At 49.7% G+C, this 26238-nt stretch overlaps 1 protein-coding gene across 4 annotated transcripts in view; it reads right to left on the bottom strand.

Moving 5' to 3' along the window:
• Positions 1–26238, bottom strand: part of GAB3 (GRB2 associated binding protein 3) — a 63711-nt gene that overhangs the window by 11076 nt on the left and 26397 nt on the right. For all 4 annotated transcript variants that reach the window (XM_049827263.1, XM_049827260.1, XM_049827262.1 and 1 more), the window contains 2 exons: positions 7785–8088; positions 351–567 (listed from right to left, as the gene is read on the bottom strand). In XM_049827263.1, the coding sequence (XP_049683220.1) occupies positions 351–567; positions 7785–8088 (521 nt within the window). The remainder of the gene's footprint in view (positions 1–350; positions 568–7784; positions 8089–26238) is intronic.

Genomic DNA, 26238 nt, shown 5'->3' on the forward strand with positions numbered 1-26238 from the left:
GAGCGAGCGCATCGCAAAAAAAGAAACAACCCACCAACCCCACAGTTCAGGACAAAATCCGTCCCTTCCCTATGGCTGTGGAAGGTCCCGCCTGAGCTGGGCTGGGCGCTGGGGCACTTTGTGGAGCACCTTGGGCAGCAGCAGGCAGAAAGGGCGTCTGCAGGGAGGCTGTGTGTGAGGTCCCCAGCCATGCACCCTGGAGAGGGACGGGACCAGCATACAACGCTCGACCGCTTATCTGTGCTACGAAAAGCCCCCTGTAAACTGGATTAGGCAGACGGTCCCCTGTTGTGCCTGGGAGCCTCCCCTGAGCGGCAGGGCTCAAGGACCAGTTTGCCCCAGTGACCTACCTGTTGTGGCTGAGCTTGCCCGACTCGCAGTTGGAGAGGAAGAGGTAGTCGGGGAGGAAGACCGACTCCGACTCGCTGGGGGTTTCCTCTGCGGCAGATGCGTCAGCAGCAGCGTGGTCGACTGAGAAGGAGGGATCGGCGATGCGGGAGGCATGGGTGGAGGCGGCCGGCGATGGCTGCGGGGACGAGGTCGTGTGAGACAAGCTCTCCACCGAACCTGCAATGGGAATGGATGGCCCCGGCTGAGGGACTGCTCTGACTCTCCCCGGCCCACTGCCTCTCCTGGCCATCGCCACCTTGCTTTTGCGCCAGCGATGTTTTAACCCAGAGTGGCAGTGGGTCAAGGCAAAAACTGATTCTGGGGAGAGGGGAGCCTGATTTTGCAGCTGCCTCCCCTGCCCAGGCTGGGCAAGCCAGCTGCCAAATTGAGGGGCTGCAGGAGGTGCAGACCCCCCTTGCCCTGGGGTTCCCCACTCCTGCAAGGCTGTAGCATCCCTCCTGCAGACAGTAACGAAGACAGCCTCTGCTGAGGAAAGTGCTGAGGCAGAGCAGTCTGTTTTATCAAGTATTTTTTAGGACCTAATGCAAATAATTAAATATTAATCTCCAACACTTCAAATTAATGGCAACAAGGGATTGATTTCTTCCCACTTTCTAGATCTCAGTGGACAAAATTGAGCTTTGTGGCTCACGGAGTAGCCAGATTGTTGCACTTCTGAACCTGCCTTGCAAACTCCTTATGTCTCTCCAGGCTGGACATCAGAGCCACGAGAACTGTGGTGTAGCTGTTATTGCCCAGCTGGAGGCTCGTTGGCTCCGCTGAGGAAAGGGACACTACTTTTCTGGAGAGGGGAGCCTGTGCTCAGTGACACCTTCCCTGCTCCCTCCTTCCCTGGGCATAACGCTCCAGTCCGGCCCCGGCACAGAGAGGGGTAGCGGTGGGGAGAGGAGCAGGTTTAGGCTGCAGGCAGCAGGGCTGGCCCAGGCTGCACAGAAGTGGCCACCAGCTCAGCTCCATCTTCACCTCCGACCACCAAGGCCACCCTACACCGGCAGCATATGGCCGAGGCACTCCTACCCATCTGGCAAGCAGCAGAGACAAGGCTGGTTCTGTTGCTCTCCCGGCCTCTGTCCCGGCTAGAGAACTGGGCAGGAGGGATGAAGGAGTGATAGCTGAGCCACACAGAGTTAAGGGTAAGCCCAGCCTCTGGGGCATTTCGACTGAAAAATTGCAGTCCTCAGTGCAAGTCGAACCTCCCGTCATGGGCTGTTGTGGAGTGCGCAGGGCCTGGGGTGTCTTTGCAGAGCAGCTCCCCAAAGACATCTGCTCCTGACAGCAGCACCAGGAGCACAAGCCCTCAATTAGAGATTATGATTTTTCTGATGAAATTTCAGGTTGCTGAGTGGCAGTTCCCTCACCAGGGCTGCGTGGGGACCAAGCAGGGCTTGCTGGGTGCCCCAGCTGTCCCCCGCACCTGCGGCTCGGCCGCGGGTACCCACCTCTTTGGCTGAAGTGCAGACACCGCCTGAGTCAAAGCTGCAAAACCCTTCTTCAAAATGAAAAACCCCACAGCAAAAAACAAACACAAGAAACCAGCTACTGCTGATAAAACCAAACCAAGCATGAACGTGCCTTCAAAGTGTAGCAAGAAGGCGGATTTCTCTAACGCTGATGTCCAGAATTGGCTGGAAATGCTGAGAACCAGCCCCTGACGATCTGTGTGCATGCTGTGGGCCAGGTCCTGCACTGTGCAGTGAGGTCCTGAGATCCTCCGGCGGGTTCTACCTAGTCCTCAGCTCAACACAGCAACAAGCCTTGGCACTGTACTGGGTTGTTGTAGTCACTTCTCAACCCTGGGAGGTGCTAGGTATATGTGCAAGCACATCAGGAGGGATAGAGAGGGCTGCCAAGACTTGCTGGGTGGTTAGACAGCACCATCGCTAAACACAAACAAAACCCTCTAGTGACCCAGACTTCCACACCAGCCGCAGCAGGCTTCACCCCTTTCTGATCTCGGTCAGAAGAAGAGTAAAGCAGCTGATCTCTCCCTACACTACCCCACACCTCATCCCTTTAAAGTGGGGAGGGAGCTGCCTCTTTCCTTGCCATCTACCAGTATTGACTCACTGCTGCTTCCTCCTGTTAGCTTCGGAGGTCTGGTCCTGTGGTGCACCCCAGGTCAGCAAAGCACATAAGCATGTGCTTAAATTAGAGCTTAAGCAAAGCATTTGCTTAATTTTGAGCAGGTGCTTATAGCAGCGGGATTTCAGCAGTGAGCATCTGGAAGGAATGGCTTTTATGGGGTTTCACATTTGCAAAGCAGAGCTGAGGGCTGCAGCCTTCCCATCTGAAAAATAACTTTTCTCTTGTTCATTGTGCTGGCTCAGACAGTAACTCTGCTTTCAAATCTTGGACTTGGAGAGCTGTCTCGCACGCCGAGGATGATCAAATATGCACCGGGCTAACTCCATAGGGATCTCAGAAAAGCATGTTCACGTCACCATCTGACCGCCTTTTTTTTTTTTTTAAAAAAAAAAAAAGAACACAACTAAAAACTGCCACAATGCATAAGAAAGAAATTAATGACATTCTGGATTATTAACACAGAGAAAGAACAGGCCTGAACTCCATCTGGTACTCACAGGGTTTAGCCACGGATTATCCCATCAGGAAAGGCTGTGAGCTGCAGACCACATGGCAACTGTTGTGAGCAAGAGGGAGGGACGGGGACAGCGCAGACCTGCCCTTTTCTAACCTTCAGGGGCTCAGGGACCTGCAGCCAGCTCTTAACAGACCGTCTCTGTCCCCGCCAGCTCTGCTGGTAACCAAATCAGCGTGCATTAAAGTTGTACCGCGACAGCAGCTGGGTAGAATAAATTATGCATGGCCACTTTCAACAGTGAGAAGGCAGAGAATAGGTTTGGTGACCGCCCTCCCCTTTGCCAGAAAGACAGCGGGAGGCTTTGGCTGCCAAAATAACCGCTTCGGTGGGTACTAACCCAAAAAATCTCTGCCCTGACTTGATGGGGAAAGTCACCGCGGAGGATGTAGAGCATCCTCCGCGGTGACTTCCCCCATCAATGCAGGGCCATTGCTTGGAGAAACAGAGGGCTTCTCCCTCCTGCTGCAGACCCCAACTCCCCCCCCCCCCCCCAAACTGTTACAGTGCAACAGCAGTACAGGGACGCAGTGAAATAGGGGGGTTCTGCTGTACAGGACATACCCCCCCCCCCCCGGCTGTATGGCCATAACAAGGAGGTGGAAATGCCGCCCACCCCTCCTGGCCAGGGGCCAGAGCCTGACATTAAAGAGCAGCCTTGAGTCCATGCAGCCAAAAAGGGATTTCCTCCCACCAAGAGGGGAGTGTGGAGGGAGTAGCCCCAGTGCCTGTCCTCCAGCATGGACTGGGAGGAGCTGTGGCTCTTCCCCTCAACTCCTGTGCAAGGGCCAGGTGCTGCCGTGAGCAAGCCTGCCGATATACTGCCTGCCCCGCTTTGTACAGCAGCGGAGCGGGGAAATGAAGACGCTCAGGACAAAGCATCTCTGCAAGGAGAACACCGTCCCGCCAGGTAGCCCCTCAGTGCAGTGGTCCCAGCTCCCCTTGCTCCCAGCATGCTGCCCTGGCTGGGGGAGATGGTCCCCAGTGTGTTGCAGCAAGGTCCTGGGAAATCAAACCAGCCCCATGCCATGGAGGGCAGAATCTATGCATGTTAGCAAAAGAAAAAAAAAAAAAAAAGAAGAAAGGAGAGACATTTAAGGAAGCAAAGAAACCACCACAGGAGCAGGCAGAAAGGGAGAAAGTCCCAGCAATGGGCAAGGGTGGGTGTGAACAACAGAGCAACCAGAGGTGAGGGAGAGGTGGAGAAGCAGAAATGCTCTAATCCAACTGCCAGCAGCCAAGAGGGACCCAAGGGTAACCTGTTGCTTAGGGTGACCCTGCCACCCTCCTGGTCCATGCACTGTGCAGGGAGGGCACCAGTGAGGGGCCTCCCCAGGGACATCGGGCCCCACTGTGGCCCTGGGTGCTGTGGGAGAGAGCAGAGCAACAGGGGAGCAATGGAGATCAGCAGGGACCTTCAGGTAAAGGCTGCATCCAGAAGGAGAAAGGCATTTACATGGGATGTGGAGTAATACCTGGAGCCTGGGGAAGAATTGAGGAGGGAATCCAAGACGAAAGGTCCCTCTTGGGCTGAGGAGCTGCCTGCCAAGGCATGGCCTGGGGGAGCATTCGATGCACAGCTACAATCTTTGAAAGTAAGGCTTCCTAATGAAAAAGGCTAAACAACTTTCACAGCAGTTTCTCCAATGAAAAGCTGCTATATTGCATTCTGTCGATTCATCATGGTTTCAGCTTGTATACGGAATATAGCGTGCCCACTATGTCCCGCAGCCACCTCATTTCATCCCCTCTCTCCTGCGCGGCCACTTGGCCCAAGCGTCCTCTCGATCCCCTGTGTGGCCATGGGTCCCGCGGGGCTGGGGAACGACTACTCTATTCGGAGCCTTCACCAGAGCTGGAAGCAAGATTTTACATCGAAACGGTAGGAAAATAGGGAGGGAGGCCTCTTCCTCTCTCCTCCAGCTGACTCCCCCGAAGGTGCCAGCTCCCCCGTCATTGTCAGCACAGCCAGCGGCACCGTTTCTTGTGGCAGCCGAGTGCTGCAGCGAGATGATTGCTGCTGGCAAGTCCTTCCCGACAGCCGCCCTCCCAGGTGCTTCCTGACATCTGCCTGGAGCTTGCATTTCGCCTCCGTCTCTCAGCCGTCCCTTCTCTTGTTGACTAAAAAGCCGTCCTCGCAGGGCCAGCCGTGGTTTTGCTAACGTCGGTCTGCATCTGGCTGCTTACATGGCAGACCGGAGGCCTCTGATGACTAGGACCTGGCTGTTCATCCAGCTTCTTTGCTCCTGGAAGGGACTAACTGGGAACAATGGGATGGTGTTTACAGCTGAGTCACTGCATAAACCTGTGGCTGCGCTTTCTGTGCATTAAGCGGAGAAAGCAGCAGATTTGGTTTTGGCCTCAAAGTCACAGCAAATTTTCAGAGATGCAAGGATTAAAAGTGATTGATTTCACAATATAATATTCATTTTAATACACAGAACAGCTTATTAAAATTTCCTGCAATTGATGTGTCTTTCTTTTGATGATTCATTTCAGGGACTATTATTTTTTTAACACAGTAGCATTCAAGTTAAAAAAGCATACGGCATTTAATAGAGCTCTTCTTATGTTAATTTTTAAGGGTAATTTGTTTAAACCTACAGGGTCTTGAGGGATTTAGGTGCTTCCAAAGAGCCGAAGCAATTAGCAACTGCTTGAAACGTGATGGAACTGTGCAGATTTAAACCAGAGGATCCAAATGTGCCCTGCAGCCAGACCTGAATACACCCCAGATCTGACCTCACCAGCATGAACTGCAGGATAAATAGAAGATCTTATGAGCCATTTGCCATTAGAGATACAGTAAGTGCATGTCTGGAAGCTTAGCTTACACCGTCTGTGATGAGGGCTGTAAGTTCAGCTGGCAGACTTTATACTGAACCAAGGCAAATGCTCTGCACTGTTGAAGTTCTTGGGGGTTAACACCCGCCTTGAACAGAGCGGAAAGCCGGGATGTCAGCTTTCCCAACTGCCGCACCAAGAGCTGTCACTTCTCGTCCATCAACGTCTACACTAGCAATCTTTGCTGCGAGAGAAATACCACTGTGTAATACTCCGAGTACTGCCCATGTGTAAATCTTACAAGCAATGTTGTGCTGTACCAGCATAACAGAACAGACATTTCCAAGTATAAATGCATCTATCCTGGGGACAGCTGCTGCCTTAGCTCCTCTGCCACAGATCCCATCTCCCTATGCACATTCTCAACTTAGTGCCAGCAGAAGTCTGCGTACACATTTGAGAGACAAAAATTATTTTTCTCTTTTCTGTCTGCATGAAAAGACTTACCTTCATTTTAGAGTAATAGGTAAAATTACATCTAAAATAATACTGCACCAGAAGTAGCAACGCAAAACCAACATCTCGGTGTCGACAAGGGCAGATCAGGGGGAAGGGGGCTACCGAATATCCCTAATTACATCCAAGCTCCAAAGGGCTATTGACTCCAACCCCCCAAAGCTACCAGCTCTAGTTTGCAAGTTGCATTCATGGGCAGCTTGTACTGGCACATAAAAATATGTCAGCACATTTCCCTGGTGGTCTCTAAAGTGAATGGAAAGAGAGCAGACATCAGATTTAACAGGACCACTGCAGTGCTCTTTCCACTCCCATTTCCCCTCAGAATAAACTACGGAACAGAAGATTAAAGAAGGCCAGGAACCACGATAGATTAAAATAAAACAACTCACCATGGCCTTTTGTTTCCTTTCAAGTTACAAGGTCATGGTATGGCTATGCAGCAGTTGCAGACACCAGTAGCAGTCTGAGCGCAGCAATACGGGGACCACGGCAGGATAATCTGCCCAGCCACACTATGATACCCCCAAACATACTGCCCTTGGGATCGAGTCCCTCTATCACCACCCTCTTCTGCTCTTGCACTACCTTTTATCACGGCGAAGGACTTCGTTCTGACTCACTTCCTATGAAGCTCTCAAATTGCTGCTCTGTCTGCCCCTTGGAAATGTCAAGGGAAAGACAGATTGCCGTTATCTGAGCCCGATTGTCTCGTTTGAAAGGTAAGTTAATGATGATACAGGTCCCGGCTTTAATTACTGGCTGCATCCATCTTGGAGTGGTTAATTTTTGGAAGGTTTCCAAGACATTCACCCTACTGAGCATATACAGGTGTAGGTCCTAGCAAAACAGGCTGACTTTATGCTTCACTGGCAGGACCATCTCTTAAGTCTAGACACGCACTTCTAACACTTTCCTGTCCTCTGCCTTTTCTTTATTTTTCTTCTCATTAGTAGACTAAGACACTTCAGTATTTTTGTCATTGATTTATGTACGTGCGTATACACCCAAGTCTGTGCACATTCCACATCCAGCAAAGCCTGAGAAAATGTGAGTTTTGCAGGACACTTTCCTAGAACAGGTGTCTTACATTAAGCCAGACTAAATAAATACGGGACATGTAATGAAATAAATGGCCCCAGAAGATAACACTCAGTCAGCTTTTCACATAAACAGTACCTTTTCTTATTAAGGACGTGCTGTTTATTCTAGCAGGAATTGCTTCATTGAAGTGAGACCATGCAGCCAGCTATTATTTCTACCCGGCAGAAATGAGATCGCTGGTAACTTTCAAATCGGGGTTTAGCAGCATCTCAGGGCTGCCTTGAGCTATAGGAAAGAGCATCCCATGCTACCTGCCCAGCGCAACCAGCCAGCAAGGTCCATGCTTCCTCTCACCCTGAATGCTCCTGTGGAGGAGCCCAGACACCGGTCATCCTCCCGACCCCCAAGACAAGCATGAGCATGATCCTACCTGTGCCATCTTCCAGATGTCCAAAGTTACAGATCTGGCTGATGTTGTGCACCCAGATCTGCATCTCCTCCTCAGTTTTGGCTACCAGGTAGAAGGTGCGGTAGGTGGTTCTCACGATGAAGACGAAGTTGTTCTGAAATTCCTTCTTGATGAAGTTGGGCCCCGAGTGTTTCAGCACTTCGCACTCGTTGAGGTCGATGATCCGAATGGGCTTTTTGGAGTGGTTGTTCCTGTAGTACTCCAGCACGTCTGGGTTCCCGCTCATGCGGCCTCTGCGCAGCACGAACCAACGCTTCCGCCATGCCTGCAAATGGCACAAACAGGGCCCTTTTAGTGCCAACCACATAATACATCAATCAGCCCACACATGCTTACTTTCTTTTAGGTTTTATAGTTGTTTTGATAGGCTGGTCAAATTGTGACTTTGATTTGAAGTGCTTGCTATCAGCTTGCATTTGTGATAGGGAAAAAGGCAGAGGGTTGTCCCTTTGGAGGTCAAGAGGAGCAAGAATTCTCCCCTCCTCCTGCCCTCAGCCTGCCAGCATGGTGTAACTGAAGTGACCTGATAATTTACCATCTCATCTATAGAAGAGATGGTAACACATTTTTCTGTCTGAAATGAAAACACCTAGGACTGCACCCTGTGTTGCAGTACGAGCTATTATCTGGCAACAGATGCCTTTGGCCCAGCAAAGCCAAGGGCTCCAGATGACCTCTGCAGCTTCCCTCCTGTGGTTTTCAGCGCTAACAAAAAGCTGTCAATGAGCTGCCAGTTACTTCTGAAAGACCAGAACAAATCTTACGGGAGTTGTAGTGCTAAAAAGTTAAACAGAAAACTTCCAAACCTTACAGAAGGATGTCTATTTACACAGGCACTGCTTCAAGTGACTGTCAACCCAAACCAAACCTGGTAAGCACTGATGTCTTTTAGACCCTTGTGACTGAAGGTATGGGTCCCATACAGGCTTAAATGAAGTCCTGGCAGAACTAAGATGCAGCATCACATTATAAAGCTATATGCAAGTTTCTAGGAACAAAATAACATACTTTCCCTTTTTTTCCAGCAGTTGGTTTTGTTCATCAACAGTTTAAGTGCCTCTGTGTTGATTACAGCTGTCACCAACACACCTACTCTGAGGGCCCGAAGAAATCCACCCCAAGCTCTGTTCCACAGAGAAAAGCTGAAATAAGGCGTTAGGAGCTTCGTCCTTACCAAACTCCATGAAAAACTGTATTTGATGAAGTCATGCCCAAACCAGCAAGGCCCCGGGTGGCTGCCAGGGAGCACCTGAAGCTGAGGCAACCGCCCAGGTGCCTACAATAACCGTCCAGCCGCTGGCTGCTTTAGTTGCCTTCACAAGAGTTAAAAGTTCATTAAAGAAACATCTGAACAACAACAACCACCACAACCTCTCTACCTCAATCTTATTCAAGTGCTCTTTGCAAAATGGCTTGTCAAAATGACATAAATCTGGGTGATAGCTTGTGTTCGAGTTAAAAATCATGCTCATTTTGCAAAGAGTGGATCTGCCTGTCAGTTTAAAGACAGTCAAGAATTTGGCCTTAAGGCAAAATAACTGAGTTCAGTGTGTTTTCACCAAGATGTAAGAGTCCTTACTGGCACAGTTTAGGATCAATACAGGTACTACAGATTTTGCTGACACTGAGTTCCCATGGGCATGGGGATACTTAAAATGATCAACAAAAAAATAGCAACAATAATTTGTCGAGAAAATGCCTTTTCTTCCCCCCCCCCCCTCCCCCCCTTACTCGAAAGAGTATTTCTTGCAGTGGAGCCAGCTTTTCACAGTCTGTCAATATTAATCAAAAAAGTTATCTGGAAGTGAGTCTGTTCAGCCTGGCAGTACCTTAATCTATTTTGAAAGCAAAAGATTCTTCAAAAACAAGGTACAGGGACCAGAGAATGAAATATCAGAGAGGGAGTTCTTGCAAGGCTGAACAAGCACATACCAGACTGTATAAAGGAGGAGTTTTCAGAGAGGAGGGTCACATCAGGAATAAACAGGAAGCAGAGGTGAGGTGCAAAGCGTATTGCACAAAGAAAATTAAGTCTGACCCTCATGACCTGTTGAGGTTTGAAAGTGATTTGGGCTCTGTTGAAAGTAGCTAGAGATAACAGATCACTGAGATATCTCAGACAAGTCTTGTGGAAGCCAGGAAAAAAAATGTACACACACACACCCCCCCCTCAAAGGAAACAGAAACAAAGGAAAAACGTTTAATGGAGAAAACACTTCCCTGACGAGCAAGCCTCAACAGTGGAACACAGCCCAGCAGGTATCTCACGTGTACAGGCCCAGAAAGAGTCCGCATCTCTGCCACCTGCAGTCCGAGCGCTGCACGGGCTCAACGCGCACTCCACAGATGCACCAGGACAGAAAGGTCACATCCCCTAACACACTTGCACCCCTAAACAACCAAAGAGAAATGCTTCAGGAAGCATAAGCCAAATGAGACCGGCTCCTTCGGGTCCCAGAGAAGCGGGCTACTAAGGCAGAGAGGGGAAGGAGCCATCAGATCTTTCCCCAAGACTGCACGACCACTTCTCACTCCTCTCCCAAGGCTGCCAGCCCTGCAGCTTCAATACACCTGCCTCCTTCCGATGGAAAATGGATGGAAATTATCTGCATATGAGCAAGGTGAGGAAGGAGGGGAGGGGATGGGATGGGTCGGGGGGAGCTGCTGGGGACACCCTGCCTAGCTGGCACCCACGCAGCTGCGGGGAGGGGGGAGCTCAGCCCCGAGACTGGGACCAGCTCAGGGCTACCTACTGGTGGCCAGTACAACACTCTAGGCAGGATGGCCCAGTACCTCTCCCCGTTTCCTTAGCATTTTAATTTTCATGAGTCTAAAGGGGTCTGTAGTTTCAGCACAACCCGGGCAGCTGGTGAAAGAGAAAACCGCAACCGTGCTTTGCGGAAAAGCTCACGGTCCCGCCGTTCAGAGGTGAAGGTGGGCTTCAGCGTGGTGCGAGAGGCTGTGGCTCTGCTGGTTTTGGTTTTGCACTAGCTGAGAAGCTGCTTGATAATCTGTTTCCCTGCAGATACACAATTTGATCAGGCTTATCGTCTGGCTGGCGCTGTGAGACTGGAGATGGAGAGGTGCCTGGTCAGCGCGGCTTATGATGGCAGAGGAGAGCGGGGCTGAGGCTGTGTGAGAAAACACCGGCTATCATAGCCGGGCAGCCGTGAAAACAGGGCTGAGGGGAAACAATGCCAGATAGCTGCCCAAATCTGCACCGCCCTTGGGAAGGGTGGGCCTCCCTTCTCCATCGCCCGCACGGCCACCCTCGCTGCCTTCCCCAGGCTCGTGGCGGGGCCACCGCAGCCAGCCAGCACCCGTCCGGCTGAAAACAGGGTGGTTTTTTCTTGTGGGGGTAACGCAGGAGCTGTAGGAAACGTGCAGGAAGGTGGGGGGTGCAGAGGGACGGACGAACTGCCCTTCGGTGATACCGCAAGCGCAGACAAGCTAACAGCCCTCGGCTGCCGCCGTTCGTTGCCCCAAATATCAACGTGCTCTGAAACCGATGGTGGTATCTTGCTGTGAGCTGCGGAGACCAGAGCAAACGGCCTGCCTGTGCCGCCGACCCGCCGCCGGACCTGGAGCCGAGGAAGGGAGAGGTGCCAAGGGACGGCAGGTTTTAGATCGGCGCAGCCCGAGTCAGCGGTGCGGGTGAATCGGCACTCGCGGGCTCCGATCTTCAAAGGCACTGAAGCGCTCATCCCTCCTTGAAATCAGTGTGGGTGCCACAGCAGGGTTGAGATGAAGTAACCTATACACTTAAATAGGAACCGGTTCCTGGGATTCAGCCTAGGCTCCTCACTTACACTATGGGAAGGCTCTATGCATCCAGAAGAAGTATTACGTTTATTTGGAGGCCTCTTGAAATTAGTTCCTTCTTGATGAAGGAGTGATACAATGATGATACGCTTACATGTCCTTCAAAGCTTTGTTGGCATTAGAGAGAAGGCTTTATCAGGAAAGCACAACTACAATCAGAAGAGAGCCAACATAAATCTAGAACAATTTTCATCTGCCCCTCGTGGTGGAATACTTCGGCGCCAAAAGAAAGAATTTGCAGCAGCGTTGGTCAGACGCCAGCACGTTGCTCTGTGCAACACAAGCCATCAGTGTTTTCTTCTTGCTCCTGAATTTTTCACTTTGGGAATTCCAGAGCCACTTCTGAAGGGAAGAGAAATAGCTCTGTTTCCATTTCAGTAGGGTTTCTAAGAAAGCAATCGCTACTTCCACAATCTGACATCTCTGCTTCTGCTGAATAAGTGGTGTGAGGTTTAAAAAGGGCTGCTATTACATGCGAACGTTTGCTCTGCTGCGGCAACGTCAGATCAAACAGGCCACAAGCAAACCTATTATGTGCTGAAAAAACAACTAGGTGGTAAACAAGGCCAGAATGGGAGGTGAGCGTCTGCGTGTGAAAGGTTTAGCCAAGGACCTTCCTCGCTTACCTTCTGAGGACCACTTTTTCATTTGTTTGTACAAAATATGCAGTATCTGAGATCTAAACAACTGATTAAAGCACATACAACCTAAATGAGGTAAATTGGCCCGAAATATAATTTGTCCGGTGGGTTTTTGGGTTTTTTTCTGGTTTTAATAACAAAACACAGAATAGCCCAAAACCTTGAAATTCTTTACCAGCTAAATTAATGCTCACAACTCCCCCATGAGGATAATCTTCATTTTACAGAATGCAGCAAAGGGGCTGGCAAGGGGAAGCAGAACAAACGGTGGATGTGTACCGATTCCTCACCTGCCCGGCGGCCTTGCAGCCGTGCTCCTGGGCACAGGACATGCGCTCATCCCCAGGCCTGCTGTGGGCAGGTCTGACACTGAAAGAGGAATTCGAGAGCTCAGCGATGGGGACGACTGTGAAAAGTTTGAACATTCGGGATTGCTCTCACGCCGCAAACTCCCTTGGAAAGAGAAAGAAGCAAATCCCACCAGAGAAGGGTCTGGCACGGCTTCCCTCCCGTGGCTGGCTGAGGGCTGGGACCGCCTGTGTGCACCGTGCTCCTCCTGCTACTCACTGCGGTTCTGCCACCTGGAGCTGCAAGGCATCCCTGGGGCAAGGGAACTAGCAGAGCTGCACGATGATAAGTCCCGCAGGAGTGCCAGCACTTGCGACGCAAGTTTTCAAAGCTTGTCTTTTTTTTAAAGAACAATTTTAAAACATATTCTTGGTGAAAAAAAATTAGGCGGAACTCTATAGCGTTTCCTATAAATGACTTAAAAGAGGAAGTTAAAATTCATATGTAGACAGGTTTGTAAGCAGCTGATGTTTAAGCCCATTAAGACCATATAAGTTAAGAGAGTTTTCCCTGCCTGCACAGAGCGGGAGGTGTTGGGATTGCAGAGTACGGTCCCTGCAAGAGGGACCTGTGCATCGGGAAGGAGTCAGGACCAGCTCCCAGCAAGCACCCTCGCGTTCAAAGAGCTGAGGACATTGTTGGGAGCCCTTCATGCCACTCTTGCAAGAGAAAAGGGCCAGCCCCGCGCAGCTCGTGCTCCTCGGACTGCGAGACCCTTGCAGAAGGGCTCACGCCTTCTGCTCGGTAGCCTGCCTTGCTGGGTAATAGCACTCGATTAACTCACTCACAGAAATGTGAGATCAAAAAGACCTCTTAAACCACCCAGCCTGTCCCCCAGCTGGAGTTACGGTTTTGCTATTTCAATTGTGGCTGTTGGTCTGCAGCTCCCATCAGCTCCGCACAATAAATCTCTCCCTAATGAGGCTGCCTGCTTGTCCCTTCCAGTGTGTCCCCATGCAGCGCTCTGGGAGCAGCTGAGCTCCTTGCCCATCACCCACTGGTTTAATGCTTCTCTTGGATTTTGTGTCCCTTGCTGTGTGGTTTCCCTTATTTCCTACTCAGATCTCACAGACTTCTTCAGCAGTGAGGGGCTGAAACTCATGGTTTATGGCTGGGAAATAAAAATCAATAAATACTCAATTTCAGAGAGGAATACTGCTCCTTTAGGGCCTTCCTCTGCCTCCACAGGCATGTAATTCTCTTTAACCTAGAGAATAGAAGCAGAAATTTTCTGCGGTAGTTTTTCTCCCTTTGCTTGGGTACCTGGAAGCTGAGGTGCACTCCTGTGAGTGCTGGAAAGGCATCAACTCTCCCTCTCCCTGCCTGTTCTTGCCCACGACAGCTCTGCTTTCTCAAGGTTAGGGCTCAGCTATGGTGGGAAAAAGCTCTGAGCTAACCAGTGTTCCCATACAAAACAACTTTCAGCAGAGACTAGCACAAAAGGTCTAGCTCATCCTTTGCAAAGGACCATCATACAATGAGTTCAGGACAGACTACAGTCTAACCCTGTATTTCCATCTACTAAGTCGTGAGTCATTTATTGAGTCACTTGTCTTTCTGATTATGGTAGTTTCAGTATGACTCTAAGTTAATCTTGTTTCAAGAAAGTCAGCATCGAGTCTTCCTCGGAGGAGATGCAACGGGTGCATAGTGGAAGGGGAAATACCTTCTTCCTTTCAAAGTGATACAGATACATTAATTGACTAAAAACACTAACCAAAAAATTTCCTGCGCTATAAGAGCAATGAAAGCTTTGTAATAAAGCATCTAAGATGACGTCCTGTAGAAGCAGAGAGGTTTCCTTTGTTTCTGTTTCTCAAAAAAAGAAACCTGTGGTTTATGAAGAAAAAATGACACACATTAAAAAAAAAAGGAGAAAAAGTCATATGCTGCCTGCTAACCTACACACATTCACGCTGCCTGATCTACATCCTAATCCATCATATTTATGGTGCTTTACATATACAAACATCTACTACGGAATGAGTCACTGCTATTTAATAAACATGCAGATTCTTTGTAAAGCTAATGGGTTCGTTTGCGCGTGAAGGGCCAAAGTCATAGTGACCCAAAAACTTGGGAGTTCTAAGTTCTTAAAAACCTTGTGGAAGATAAGAAAACAAGTTCTGAAAGTAAAATTAATAACACCACTGCATTTTGGGGAGGGAGGTAGGAGGCAGATGCTCGGATGAAGAAATGTCACTTCACTCATGTCCCCGATCCTTTAGTCAGAGCAGTGAAAAAAACTCTTAAGAATTGTGTTTCTCACAAACATTTTGGTTAGAGGTTTCCTCCGAGGACACTGGCAAGGTGACAGAGCATCCCCTCACTCCTCGTGCAAGTAGGAATTGCTCGACAAGACGCTGCTGGCTAAAGGGGAGCAGCACTGCTCTCCTCTCCGCGCTTTCCCCATGGCTCCTGGCAGGTGGGTCTCAAGGGGCTCTCCCGCAGAAAAGAAATGCCGGTGCTGCGGTCGTGCCACCGGGATGGGTCCCTGGGCTTTGCAGGGGAAGATGTTGACGGGGCATCTCATCCCACAAGATCTTGCTGTGAGAAAGAATTCACCGGCTTTGATCTGGGCTACAACAAGCCCTACCACACCAGAAAAACAGGACAGCTCCCTGTCGCCTGGGGGGACTGAAACGTGTCAAATGGCTTCACAGCACTGCCTGCCTGCCCTGCCCTGGGGCACATGGCGCAGGCAGGACAGGACTGTGTCCCCCCCACTTCACAGAGCTCACTGCTTCCCTGTGTCCCAGGACTACAGAAATGCCTCCAGGCCGATCAAGCCTTACCTGTGAAATCCATAACAACAAAACACCGAAGAAGGGATGGCAGGATGGCAATCCTATTTCAGTGGATTCGTTTAACAGTGAAACCCTGACACAGGCATGAAGTAAATAAGCCACCCTCCCCACTGTCGTCCCAGGGCATGACTTCTCTATTCTTCCTCCTATTTTGACAGCAGCGGTGCTGAAAGCTTGGAGCTTTTGTTGTTAACAGCTGCCCTGCAAATATGCGCAGGCCCCTTTGAGCTCATTTATAGAAAGCGTAAGGATCAGTTATTATGAAATTACAGCCAACTGCCACCACAGGGCAGAAACCCGGAGGGCTGCACCTCCCAGGGAGAGGCTTGTGGCTGAGTGGGGTTTGTCAGGAGCACCAAGCGACCAGGGCCGGCCAGCAGTCCCGACAGCATCTGCAGGGCGCCAGTAAAAAGACACAGTTGGTATTAATAAATAAATAAAGTAACTCCCCCACTGCACTTGGCTGTGTTTCATTGGGACTAACAAGACAGTAAAGTCAGTCTCACACGCTTTCAGGAAGCAACTGAAATTTTTGTGACTCGGCATCATTATAGAGCGGCGCCCAAAGGGATCTGGAGAACCGATGAAAAATCAAGCTGAGGAAAAGAAAGCCAGCTGCAGAGTGAGATCCACACAAGCTCGGGATCCTCCAGGAGGGGCAGAGCCCAGGCAGCCGCTGTCAGGGCAGCCTTGGCCCCGCGCCGGCCACCCGCTGCCTGGGCTGCCAGCGCTTCCACTGGGCCACCAGCTCTCAACAAAACGATCCTGCAACGGGTGAGCAAAAGCCCCGGGTGAAGGGAAGCTGTATTTTGGCCAGCTGGCCTTGCCCCTGGCCGGGGCAGGCAGGCGGACCCCGTCCCACCTGGATCCCTGCGTGCTGCAGCCCGAGCATCCATGGTGCCGGGTATCAAACTGCTGGGGCAGCCAGGGGTGGGCACTGACTCACATGGTGAGCATCCTCACAGCCTCCTTTCTGTTTCATTTTGTCTGTCGTTTTCACTTTTAATGGGGATGTAAAGTAGGTCACAGCTCAAAGTAGAGGTCCTGGCAGCAGAAGAGAGCACTGAAGTGATTAAAGCCATTCAAGGATCTCCTCCCACCCAGAGCCCTCCTCTCCTCCGGCACATTTTTGCCTTCCTGAGGGCAGGCACTACGAAACATTCATTCCCTTAAGCTGCCCCCCAAATGACACCTTCTGACTGCTGCTACATTTTTGCAGGCATTTAAGCTCCCTGACAGTGAAGACTTACAGGCAGGACTCTTTACATGAGGATGTTTACAGCCTTGCCAGCTAGCCAAGAGTTTTAGTTCCATATTCCCTCACAGCATGTTTATGTGTAGTATCTAAAATGACATTATTATGATCCTGAACGCAGCTTAAATTTCTGGATTGCTGTTTTTCACCTTTAAATCCTAAAGCACTTGACAGCTGGTACCTGATCATTACATGCTGCATATGTTGTGATTTGTTCACCTGTCACAGGGATACACCTGCCTCTGAAGTTGCGCTGTGTTCCTGACAATCAGGGCGCTTATCCGCACTCCCACAGGTGTGCAGTCACATCTGTGTGTTTGGCTTTGACCAATCTATGGTGCAACTTTTCCACCCGAAATCCTTATTTACCTGTTTAAGGTGGCAGAGGTTGATGGACAGAAGACTGCTGGTCTGGCTTAGTGCCACTCCTCTGGTCAGTTAGAAAATGAAATTCTGATTTCTCAGGATGCAGGATTGGGCTTTTTACAGAAATGAGTTGAAAACGGGGAGAAAGGAGAAACTACCACACTGACACAGGCCTTCCTGGATTTAACAATGTAACTTCATTTTCTGTTTGTGGAAAAGTGCCACTGAAACCTCATGCTGCACAATAGGGATTCCTACTGTTACAGGAAAACTATTTGTGTAAAATGGCCTGGAAACCCTTAAGATCTTTCTGACTCGCTCACAATAAAGTCTTTAATACCAACATAGTAATAAGATATAATCTTGAATAGAGGTAAATTTCAATTTCTTAGAATGGCTTTAATCTAAGTCTTGCATAATCTTAAGAAGGCTCTGCACAAATCCTTCAGATCTCAATAAAAGGCAGGTTGCTCCCAGGTTGTTTAAAGACCAACAGTTCTGAAATACAAATGCTGGGTATAATCATCTACTGGATAAGTGAACCTAGCTAAGTCACAGGCGTTTTCAGTCATTTTTGGAAACAAGTATAGGAAAATGTATATACCAAAGGGACTGAAGTTTGGACAAATTTTGAGCAAATTTGCTAAACTAATAGCTTTTATGGAAGGACTCCAAACCTGCTTCGCTAAGGAAAGAAATAGGGTTGGGGCTAATCCCCTTTCTTGTAACGCGCAAGCACGATGTAAATACAGATGTGCAAAGCAGTTAAAGACCAGAAAGAACCGCCTGGAGATTGCGCCCTGCCTCGGGCTATCGGGAGTCCCTCTCCCTCTATTTTACTTGGAACTGGCAGTTTTCTCAGTATCCTTTACACAAACAGAACAAAATTTTGCTGTTTCACCTTGTTAACTGAACATGTGGTGTGAGGTCAGCAACAGTCATGCAGCCTATCTATAACTGTCTGTGCTCACATGATGCGACGGCTCCGAAGAGAAGGAACATAAACAGGAAATTGGGCAAAGTGACTCTTTTGGGTAGGGGACCACAACACCGCTCTTTTTTTTTTAAACTAAACCCTTCAACAACACGCTGTCAGACCTAATGAAGAAAACCAGAGTAGCCAGCAGGATCAGAATAAAAGCCGCAAATGTTTACGCTGTAACACTTTTGCCTGATCATAACAATGTGGTTCAATGTAGGGAATGAACCCGCGTTCGGGGTTTTGCTCAGCAGTTCAGCTGATCTCCCGGCTTGGTGCGCACAGGAGTAAAAAGGCATGTCCCCCACATCCACTTTGGGGCTGTTCTTTTTTATATCCTTGTTGAATTCATGGCTACATGCTGCAAAGGCTTTGACCGTTGCCCTTCATTTTACTCCTAAAATTGCCTGGAGAAAGGAAGTGTGCAGGAGGCAGGCAGAAAAACAGGGAGGAGGTGCACACGTGCGGGAGGACTTGTCTTAAAGAGTGGGTCACATGTGCTGAAAATAAGAACCAACCTCTCTGGACATATGTACAAAGACAGAAAGAAAAACAGAAATAGGTCCAATATCGTAACAGCAACTGTCTAGTATCCAGATGAGCTCTGGATTTAGGCATGTGGAAGAGGGCACTGATTTCACTGCACGCTCCTAGCTATACAGACTCTGAAGATCTCTGCTGAGATCTATGTATTGGCTTGAAATCAGTCTCATGGGAGCCACCCAGCCTTTGCGGTGACATTTAAACTCCACTGATGCAAATGGCAAAGCTCCCATTTGCTCTGAGGGGGCCAGGTCCTTCTCTTGACAGGAAGCTCTGAGAAATGCAGAGATTCCCAAAAATGGAAACATGATATGAAGAAATTATCTGGATAAAGAAAATCTGCCTCTGGACTGACGAGGAGCCTTTCTGTCAACCACATCAGAAGACGAACTCTCCCTTCATGCGTCTAGCCTGGGTTTTGTGGGTTACACACAGGCTGCCTTCAACACTGCAACACAAATTCAAGAAATTGGGTCTCTCCAGTCTCAGACTGGGAACAGTGCTGCGTGATTCAGATGCTCAGCCGAAGCCACTCATCACCGGCCAGATTCCCTCACTGAATGTTTACAGAAAACAAACAAGATTATAAACTAAGAGTTATTTGTCAGACCTATTTAGTAAATATCATAATTGCATTAAAGAGTACACTAAGAGTGTGGGTAAGACACAAACCAAAACACATGGTGAAATGCGTTGGATGAAGTCTGTTCCTATATTGCATATATGTAAATACAAATGCTTATTACTGGTGGGTATATTAGATGGCCTATGCTAGCTCTAGAGGGGGTTGAGCTGAACCTCAACAACACTGAAGGAGGCTGGAAGTGCTCAACAGTTGGTTTTACACCCATTTGCTCATTTCAAAGTACAATATTGGAAAACCAGATATGCTAAGGAATTAAAAATCGATTCTGATTGCAGTTCTGCTGTTTTCAACTGTCTTCTCATCAACTAAATTGTCTTGGTTTACCCTTAAGTATTCTGCTAGGCAGTGTAACATGTGCAGAACTGGGTTTTCTTCTTTTTTAAAAGCTGTCTTAAATCGATCTCTGCTTTACACTTCACAGGAGGCTGAGCTGGTTTTTAAACATTTTTACAATTATTTTTTCATTCTCCTTAGTTTGTGGAAAAGTGGTCATCACTCATATGGCTCATAATATACAGCATCCACTGCCAGTCATTTTTTATTTTAAAATACATAAATGTTAGGAAAAAATATAAACAATGCGCCCTGTGCCAGGTTTTCTTTTGTTTGTTTAAGAATTCTTTCTGAGTTGTCAGGATTGTTTTTGTTGCCATTGCGCCCTGCATCTCATCCAAGAAAACAGGGTTTTCAGGGCTAAAAGTTTGAAGAAATAACACCCTGTGAGCTTCACTTTCCTTCACGGTTTAGGTGCGTTTCACAAAGTCAGCTGGTTAAAGTCAGCTAGAGTATCCAAACATCCATCATGTAAACTTCCCATGCTTAGGAGATAACTGCACATTTCTCCGCTCTGCTGTGGGAAGGCAACGAGCCTGTGAAATTCTGCAGACCTGCGCTTTTTTTCTCAGTGTATTGTTTCATGCTCTGCCTACTTCACACCGGCCCGTTGAGCGCAACGCTCCGATGGAGCTGGGAATGAGCACCAAGGCGCAAACCCAGTCGCCTCTGGCACAGGCTCAGGACTGTGCGCCCCGGTCCTTAGCTGTATCGCTCATCCTCAGTCCTTTCTCTTTTCACCTCCTGAGACCGCTCCTTCCAATTTTGAGTCACATATAGGTTAAGTTTTTTCAGTCTCCTGTTACTGCTGCAACTTTTGTCTTGATGTGTAGATATCTACATGCCCTGGGCTGGCGTACCCTGTATAGCACCGCTATAGAAAAAACTCAGCATGGCAAATAAAGTACTAACAGCGTATTTCATGTTTATCTTAATTTGCATGACTTCTCAAACTTCCCTTGCTGAACCAAACGGTGAAATCACAACATGTTCAGAAATATTAAATCATTTCCTCAACATCTGAATATAACAGGCTGCAAAAGGAAAACAATTACATTTGGCACATTGCGCACTTTATCCTTAACACTCCGAATTCTGGTATCCCTTTATATTTACAGGCTTGCACTCTGATCACAGCAGCATTAAAAACAGCTATGTACCGTGATTTATTTCCTAGGAAATCCCCCAGACTTGCCAAACACCAGCTTTGCCTGGACAGCTTGGGTTTCAGGTGGCCACAGCAGCGCACAACCCAGGCAGAAAGTTGAGGACGCTCCAAACCAGCTTCCTACCTGCTGGCCTGTGGGCAGCAGATTGGCGTCACTCAGGAACGTGCCCACCCTAGTACTGGGTAGTGTCCTGCTGTCTCCATGGTGTGGTAACCCTAAATTCAACGTGGCACTAAAATGACGAGGTGCGATGCAGTGCATTGCCCTGCCTGGCTGTGGATCTACCTCTGCCTCCCAACTATCCACCCTGTCGGTGCGAGCGTCTGAAATTCCCCACTCTGGCCACGGGGAAAGGGAAGGGCAGGAGCAGGGCTGCTCCTCACCAGCCGGCTGCGGTCCAAACCGTGCCACGAAGGGCCAGGTCCCATGCGTGTGAAATCCTGGGAGGGCTGCTGGGTGCCAGGGAGGGCGACGAGGGCTCCCCAAATGGGATGGAGAGAAAGAAAAAAAGCGCTCATTTCTGTAGAACCCCATGGATTTCACGTCCAGAGCGGTTCATTGCTGTGAGGTGACTGATGGCACGATGGCACTTCTGTGATATCAGCGTCACGACAGACTCGAGTGCTGTGGCTTGCCCCAAAGCAGCCGAGGCTGGAGGAAGCTGGCAAGCCTGCCCTCGCACGCTGCCTGGCTCTTCAGGCACAGCCAAAATATGCCGGTTCTTCTGTGAAGCTGCAGCTTGCAAAAGGATGGGCCGGCTTTCCTGAGCAGGTGCCTTTTCTTTGGGGTTACCCTCGGCCAGTTGTCAGTATTTTGTAATGCAGATTTTTTGCAAGTACAAGCAGGAGTAAAACTCTCTGCCAACCTCCACAAATAGTGGAACAGTTTGGGAGTAAAAACAGATTTCAGAAATGAAAGTTCAGCTTGATCTATTGGGAACAACGTGCAATTAATGTGCTCAGCAATAACTTAAATATGAGCAATGTGGGAGAAGGGTAATAGCTCCCTTTCTATCATTTTTCAACCTGTCAGCACACTAATCTATGAAATACGAAAGATTCTTCGTAAATGTAAACTGGTAAACGTGGTTGAAGGCAATGGTGTTGTGCAGCTTATCCGGTTCTCAATCTTTTTTAAACTGTAAAACTATCAGAAGAATATGTGCTTGTGGGATGGTGAAATAGGATCAATGTTACTGTTACAAAAGTGAGGATAATGAGCCAGCTGGGTTTTTCCACAGTCATTTTCAAAACTACAGCGTTTATTTCTGCTTTTCTGCAACTTCTTCTCTGTCTCTTCTCCTCCCTTCCCTATCCCTTTTTTTTTTGTGGTTTTTGCACTGAGCTACACCCAGAAAATGAAGTCACCAAGGAGCAGTAAGGACGTGGATGCAGTCTGTGACTGCATCATTTTCTGCGTGTGTGCTGCCGGCTGCCTCCCTCCTACATGCCCCGCTCAGGGTGGGAGCACCAGGGCTCCTTGGAGGCGGCGAGGGACAGGACCGGAGAGGAGGAGGAGGCGTCGAGGCTGGACTGCTGCTGTGTGGGGATGTCCCACCCGCTCTGCTGCCACCGCTGAATGAGCCGGCAATGGAGAAACGTATGGCATCGGTGCTCCCTGGAGGTAAATGGGATGCTGCCGCAGGCAAAGGTGCCTCCCTGCACCCTCCTGGTGTCCGCAGCTAAAGAAACGAGGGGTCCTTCGGACCCAGGCTGCTGTGTCCCGCGAGCATGAGGCTGGCAGGGCCTGTCACGCCTCCACCCGGCCGCCCTCTCCTATGTCAAGTCTGCAAGAAAGTGGGGAATACGAAGAGCTCCTTGGCCACCCCCTTACCTCCCCGTTACCCTGCCTCACTCGAGCGCCTGTGAGTGACGATGCCTTCGCAGCCCCCCGCGCCTTGGGCAGCCCCTCATAGCCGGTCACGGCAGGTCAGTGCCACCAGCTCTGTGCAACGGTCACCTACGTACCTTCTGCCCCGCTGTAAATACCTGTACGTGCCCTGAAATGGGGGGAGAATCTGAAGCACATCTGGGGCACCTGAAGCACATCTGGCTCCAGCCCTGGTGAGGCTGCGGGGCTCCCCGGGACGGTGCGATCCCAACCAGCCGGCGAGGCCACGTGCTGTGTCTGGGTGAAGGGCCCCCTCTTGACCTCAGTAATGATCATGATTTCTGCGTTCTGCTTTCCTCTGATGGGAAGAGTTTGTCCGTTGGTCTTAAAACCATACCTCGCCCAGCCCAAATTTTACAAATATTCAAGACTGAAAGCGTACAGTCCTCTGCATAGTCTGCAGGGCTTGCATATGCTTCAGAAGGAAGTGAATGTAAGCATGGCTGATGCTAATGCTAACATGATGCTGTCAACTTGAACTGCAAAACAGGAGCTGAAGTGAAATTCAGGCTGGCTTGGAGTTCCTCTGCTGATTTTTGAAATCATATAACCTCATTTTCAGTTTTTAAGTGGGTTTTATTGCTTCTAATCCCATGGGAGTGATCCATGAAAACAGAGAAACTAACAGCAGAAGTGCCAAGACAGCCTTATACACTGAGATCTGCTCAAACCACAAAGTAGACACATAAAAACTCCAAATTCTCCACAGATATAACCATTTCCTGATCAGCTGAACGTGCAAGCAGAGTTAATCGACAGGGCTCTCCCGGCTGCGTGGAAGGTGCTGCACTCCCTTCCCAGTCAACGCCGAATTCTCTTCCTCCTCCCACCAGCCATGCCCCAGCTGCAGAACGGTTAAATAACTGAAGGTTTGTGCCCAACAATTTGCTTTCAGCTTGCTTCAAAGAGTGCAGCAGATCCTTGACAGTCAGTGCCTTCGCACTGGCAAAGAAACCACTGCTCAAAGCATTTGTCTTAGGGAGGGTGTGGAGTCAGACAGATTTACAACAAAGAAACCATATGAAACAACCTCAGCTCCGGGCTGAACCCACAGTGTTCAGTCTATTAGAGAAAAACAAATAAGACTTTCCTTATTGCTGCCCTCCGTTGAAATGTGGTGTTCGGGAGCCGTGCGGATCAGTTCAGCCCTATTTATAAGGAATACAGTATCCTGGAGGAGAGCAAGCTGTCTGGCACTGGTGGGGAGTAGAGCTGCGAGGTTTTTCAGCAAGGGACTGAAATCACATTTCCAGGCCAAACGGGGTACCAGGGTGCCAGCGGGTGCCAGTGTGCCACACCAGCAAGGACAGCGCAGCTCGCAGCTCTATCAGCACCAGCGCAGGCTTTACCCACCGTTGTTTGTAAGTGCTGCTCTCTGCAGCTCTGCACAGGCACACAGGAGCTATAGGTCACTGCAGGTCTCTTTGTTTAACAGGTCTCAAATCCACTTCTATTTTGGCAGGCAATGTTTTGCCCCCTGGTTCTGTCACTTAGACTCCTGCCCGGTTAATTTAGGAGCGACAGCATGTGGGTATCACGGGCCTGCTGGCGCTTGCAGGTAGCGACAGGAGAAGGCATGAGGGCTGCGTTTAAACGGGTAATTTCAAGCGTGTTTATGTCCTAGGAGGACAGCAAAAGTAGAGCAATAGTAAGTGTTTTCAAAAGGAGAGTTAAAGTGAGAGCTACAAAGGGACAGTAGGGGAGCCCCAGACGGGCAAGTAAATTGGAAGGACAGGAATGGGAGGAGCAGGAAAGCTGAAGGAAAAAGGACAAATAAAAAATGAAGTGCGGGGATCATGCAGAGAAAGGACGGGGCTCTTCAGCTCAGCGGGAAGAACCTCAGCGAGGAGCAGCTCCGTCCCCAATGGTTCCCATCACCACAGCCCGCAGGGCGCTGATAGCAAACCCCTGGCCCGGGATGAGGGAGGCACGACGGTCCTCCCAGCTCCTCAGGCAAGGGTTTCTCAAAATCAGACCCAAGTTTTTACTATGGGTGGAGTAGCCCCATCGCCCTCTGAATCATCAGACCGAGGGCTGGCCATTGTATGCATTGTTATGAGGTATCTTCTTTGCTAGCGCCAAGCAGAGAAGCCAGCAAAGCAACAGGAGGGAAGAGGCCGTTACTGAAATCCTATGAGAACAGGGAGGAATGATGAAAGACTATGCCTCATGTCCCTGCTCCGATTGCAGGAGCGGCCACTGCAACAGCAAAAGTGTCCGAAGCGCTGCGTGGCGGGCACGGCCAGGCCAGGGCAGCTCGGAGAGCTGGCTCTGGAGCACCTGGCTGCTGCTAGAGAATTGCAGAGAGCCCTAGAAACCTCCTGTTTTGCTAGCACACTGCAAGCAGAGGGCAAGAGCTAATCAGGACTTGTGCTAATTAAGCTGCCTTTTGCTGGGAGAGGATGGGGATGTGGCTGGACGCCAACAGTAATATGGTAAGCGGGATCAGAGGGCTCCACTGCCTCCCAGAGAAAGTCTGCTTTGGTAACCTTGTAGTTACGCTTTCCTTCTTCCCTCTCCCAGGGTGGCTTGTGGACAGACACAGCCCGTGAAGCCCTTTCGGAGCCCCGTGCACCTCCACCTCGTCCTGGAGACGTGTGGGCAGGAGCCGCCAGCCCCGCCAGGAGGGCAGAGCCGTGGCAGGGCGCAGCCGCGGGGCCGGTGCTCCCCTCCGCTCAGCCCCGCAACGTGCTGCAACGGCTGGGGCTGCTATTGCTGGCAGAGCTACAGCCTGGTGTTTTTTGACCTTTTACTCTTCCAGAGATAGAAATGGGATTTGTCTGAGGCTTGGAATAACTTCCTGCGATTGTGCTGGAGAGGGCTAGTCTGGCTCGCTAGATAGCTGTGTCTGTCGGGCTGGCTTAGGAACGGAGAAAGCCTCTGCTCTGTGACTAAGCTGAAGACAGATTTAAAAGATCCCAAAGACACCACATGTGCCTTAGAGAAAAATAAGCTGATAGCACCGTGCATTGTCTCCAGTACGACAGCCGGGCCTGTGCTGCTTCTGGGTTTCAGCATCAGCCATTACTGGAGAACCACTAACGACCCCTAAAGCAAATGTTGTCTCTATATTGATAGTTATTCCTCAGATGCTAACTTACAAATCCTCTCCAGATCAGTGAGGTATGTGTGTCTGCATGTGTGGGAAAGTAGGTAATGGTCTGAAAATTGATCCTTTGGGACGATGAGAGCAAGTAATAGTTGTGAAAGCTTCCCCCTCCTCCTCCTGCAGCTTTTCCTCTGCCTCCGCAGCCAGTGCAGTCAGTGATGCTGGGCAGACGCCGTGGCTGAGGTGAGGGAGGACTGCTCTGCTTTCCCTGCATCTTTAACAGTCTCCTGCATATTTTTCATTACTTTAGCAGCCTTTAAAAGTGACATTGCCAGATCGGATGTTTTCAGCACAACTGTTCGGCTGAAGAGGACGAGGAACCTCATCACCTTTGCTAGGCTGACGGCTCTGGCACTGGCCGGGCTGGGGGGACACCTGGTAAAAGGCACTGGACCGCCCTCTTGCCGATCATGAAAGAAGCTAATACCTCAGTCTGACAAACCCGTGCATCCCTGGGAATCCAAAAAAGGGCTAGATGCAAACATGGTATTGTAATGGCCTTGACGG

The sequence above is a fragment of the Accipiter gentilis genome, chromosome 24 (assembly GCF_929443795.1).
Source record: "Accipiter gentilis chromosome 24, bAccGen1.1, whole genome shotgun sequence".
NCBI lineage: Eukaryota > Metazoa > Chordata > Aves > Accipitriformes > Accipitridae > Astur > Astur gentilis.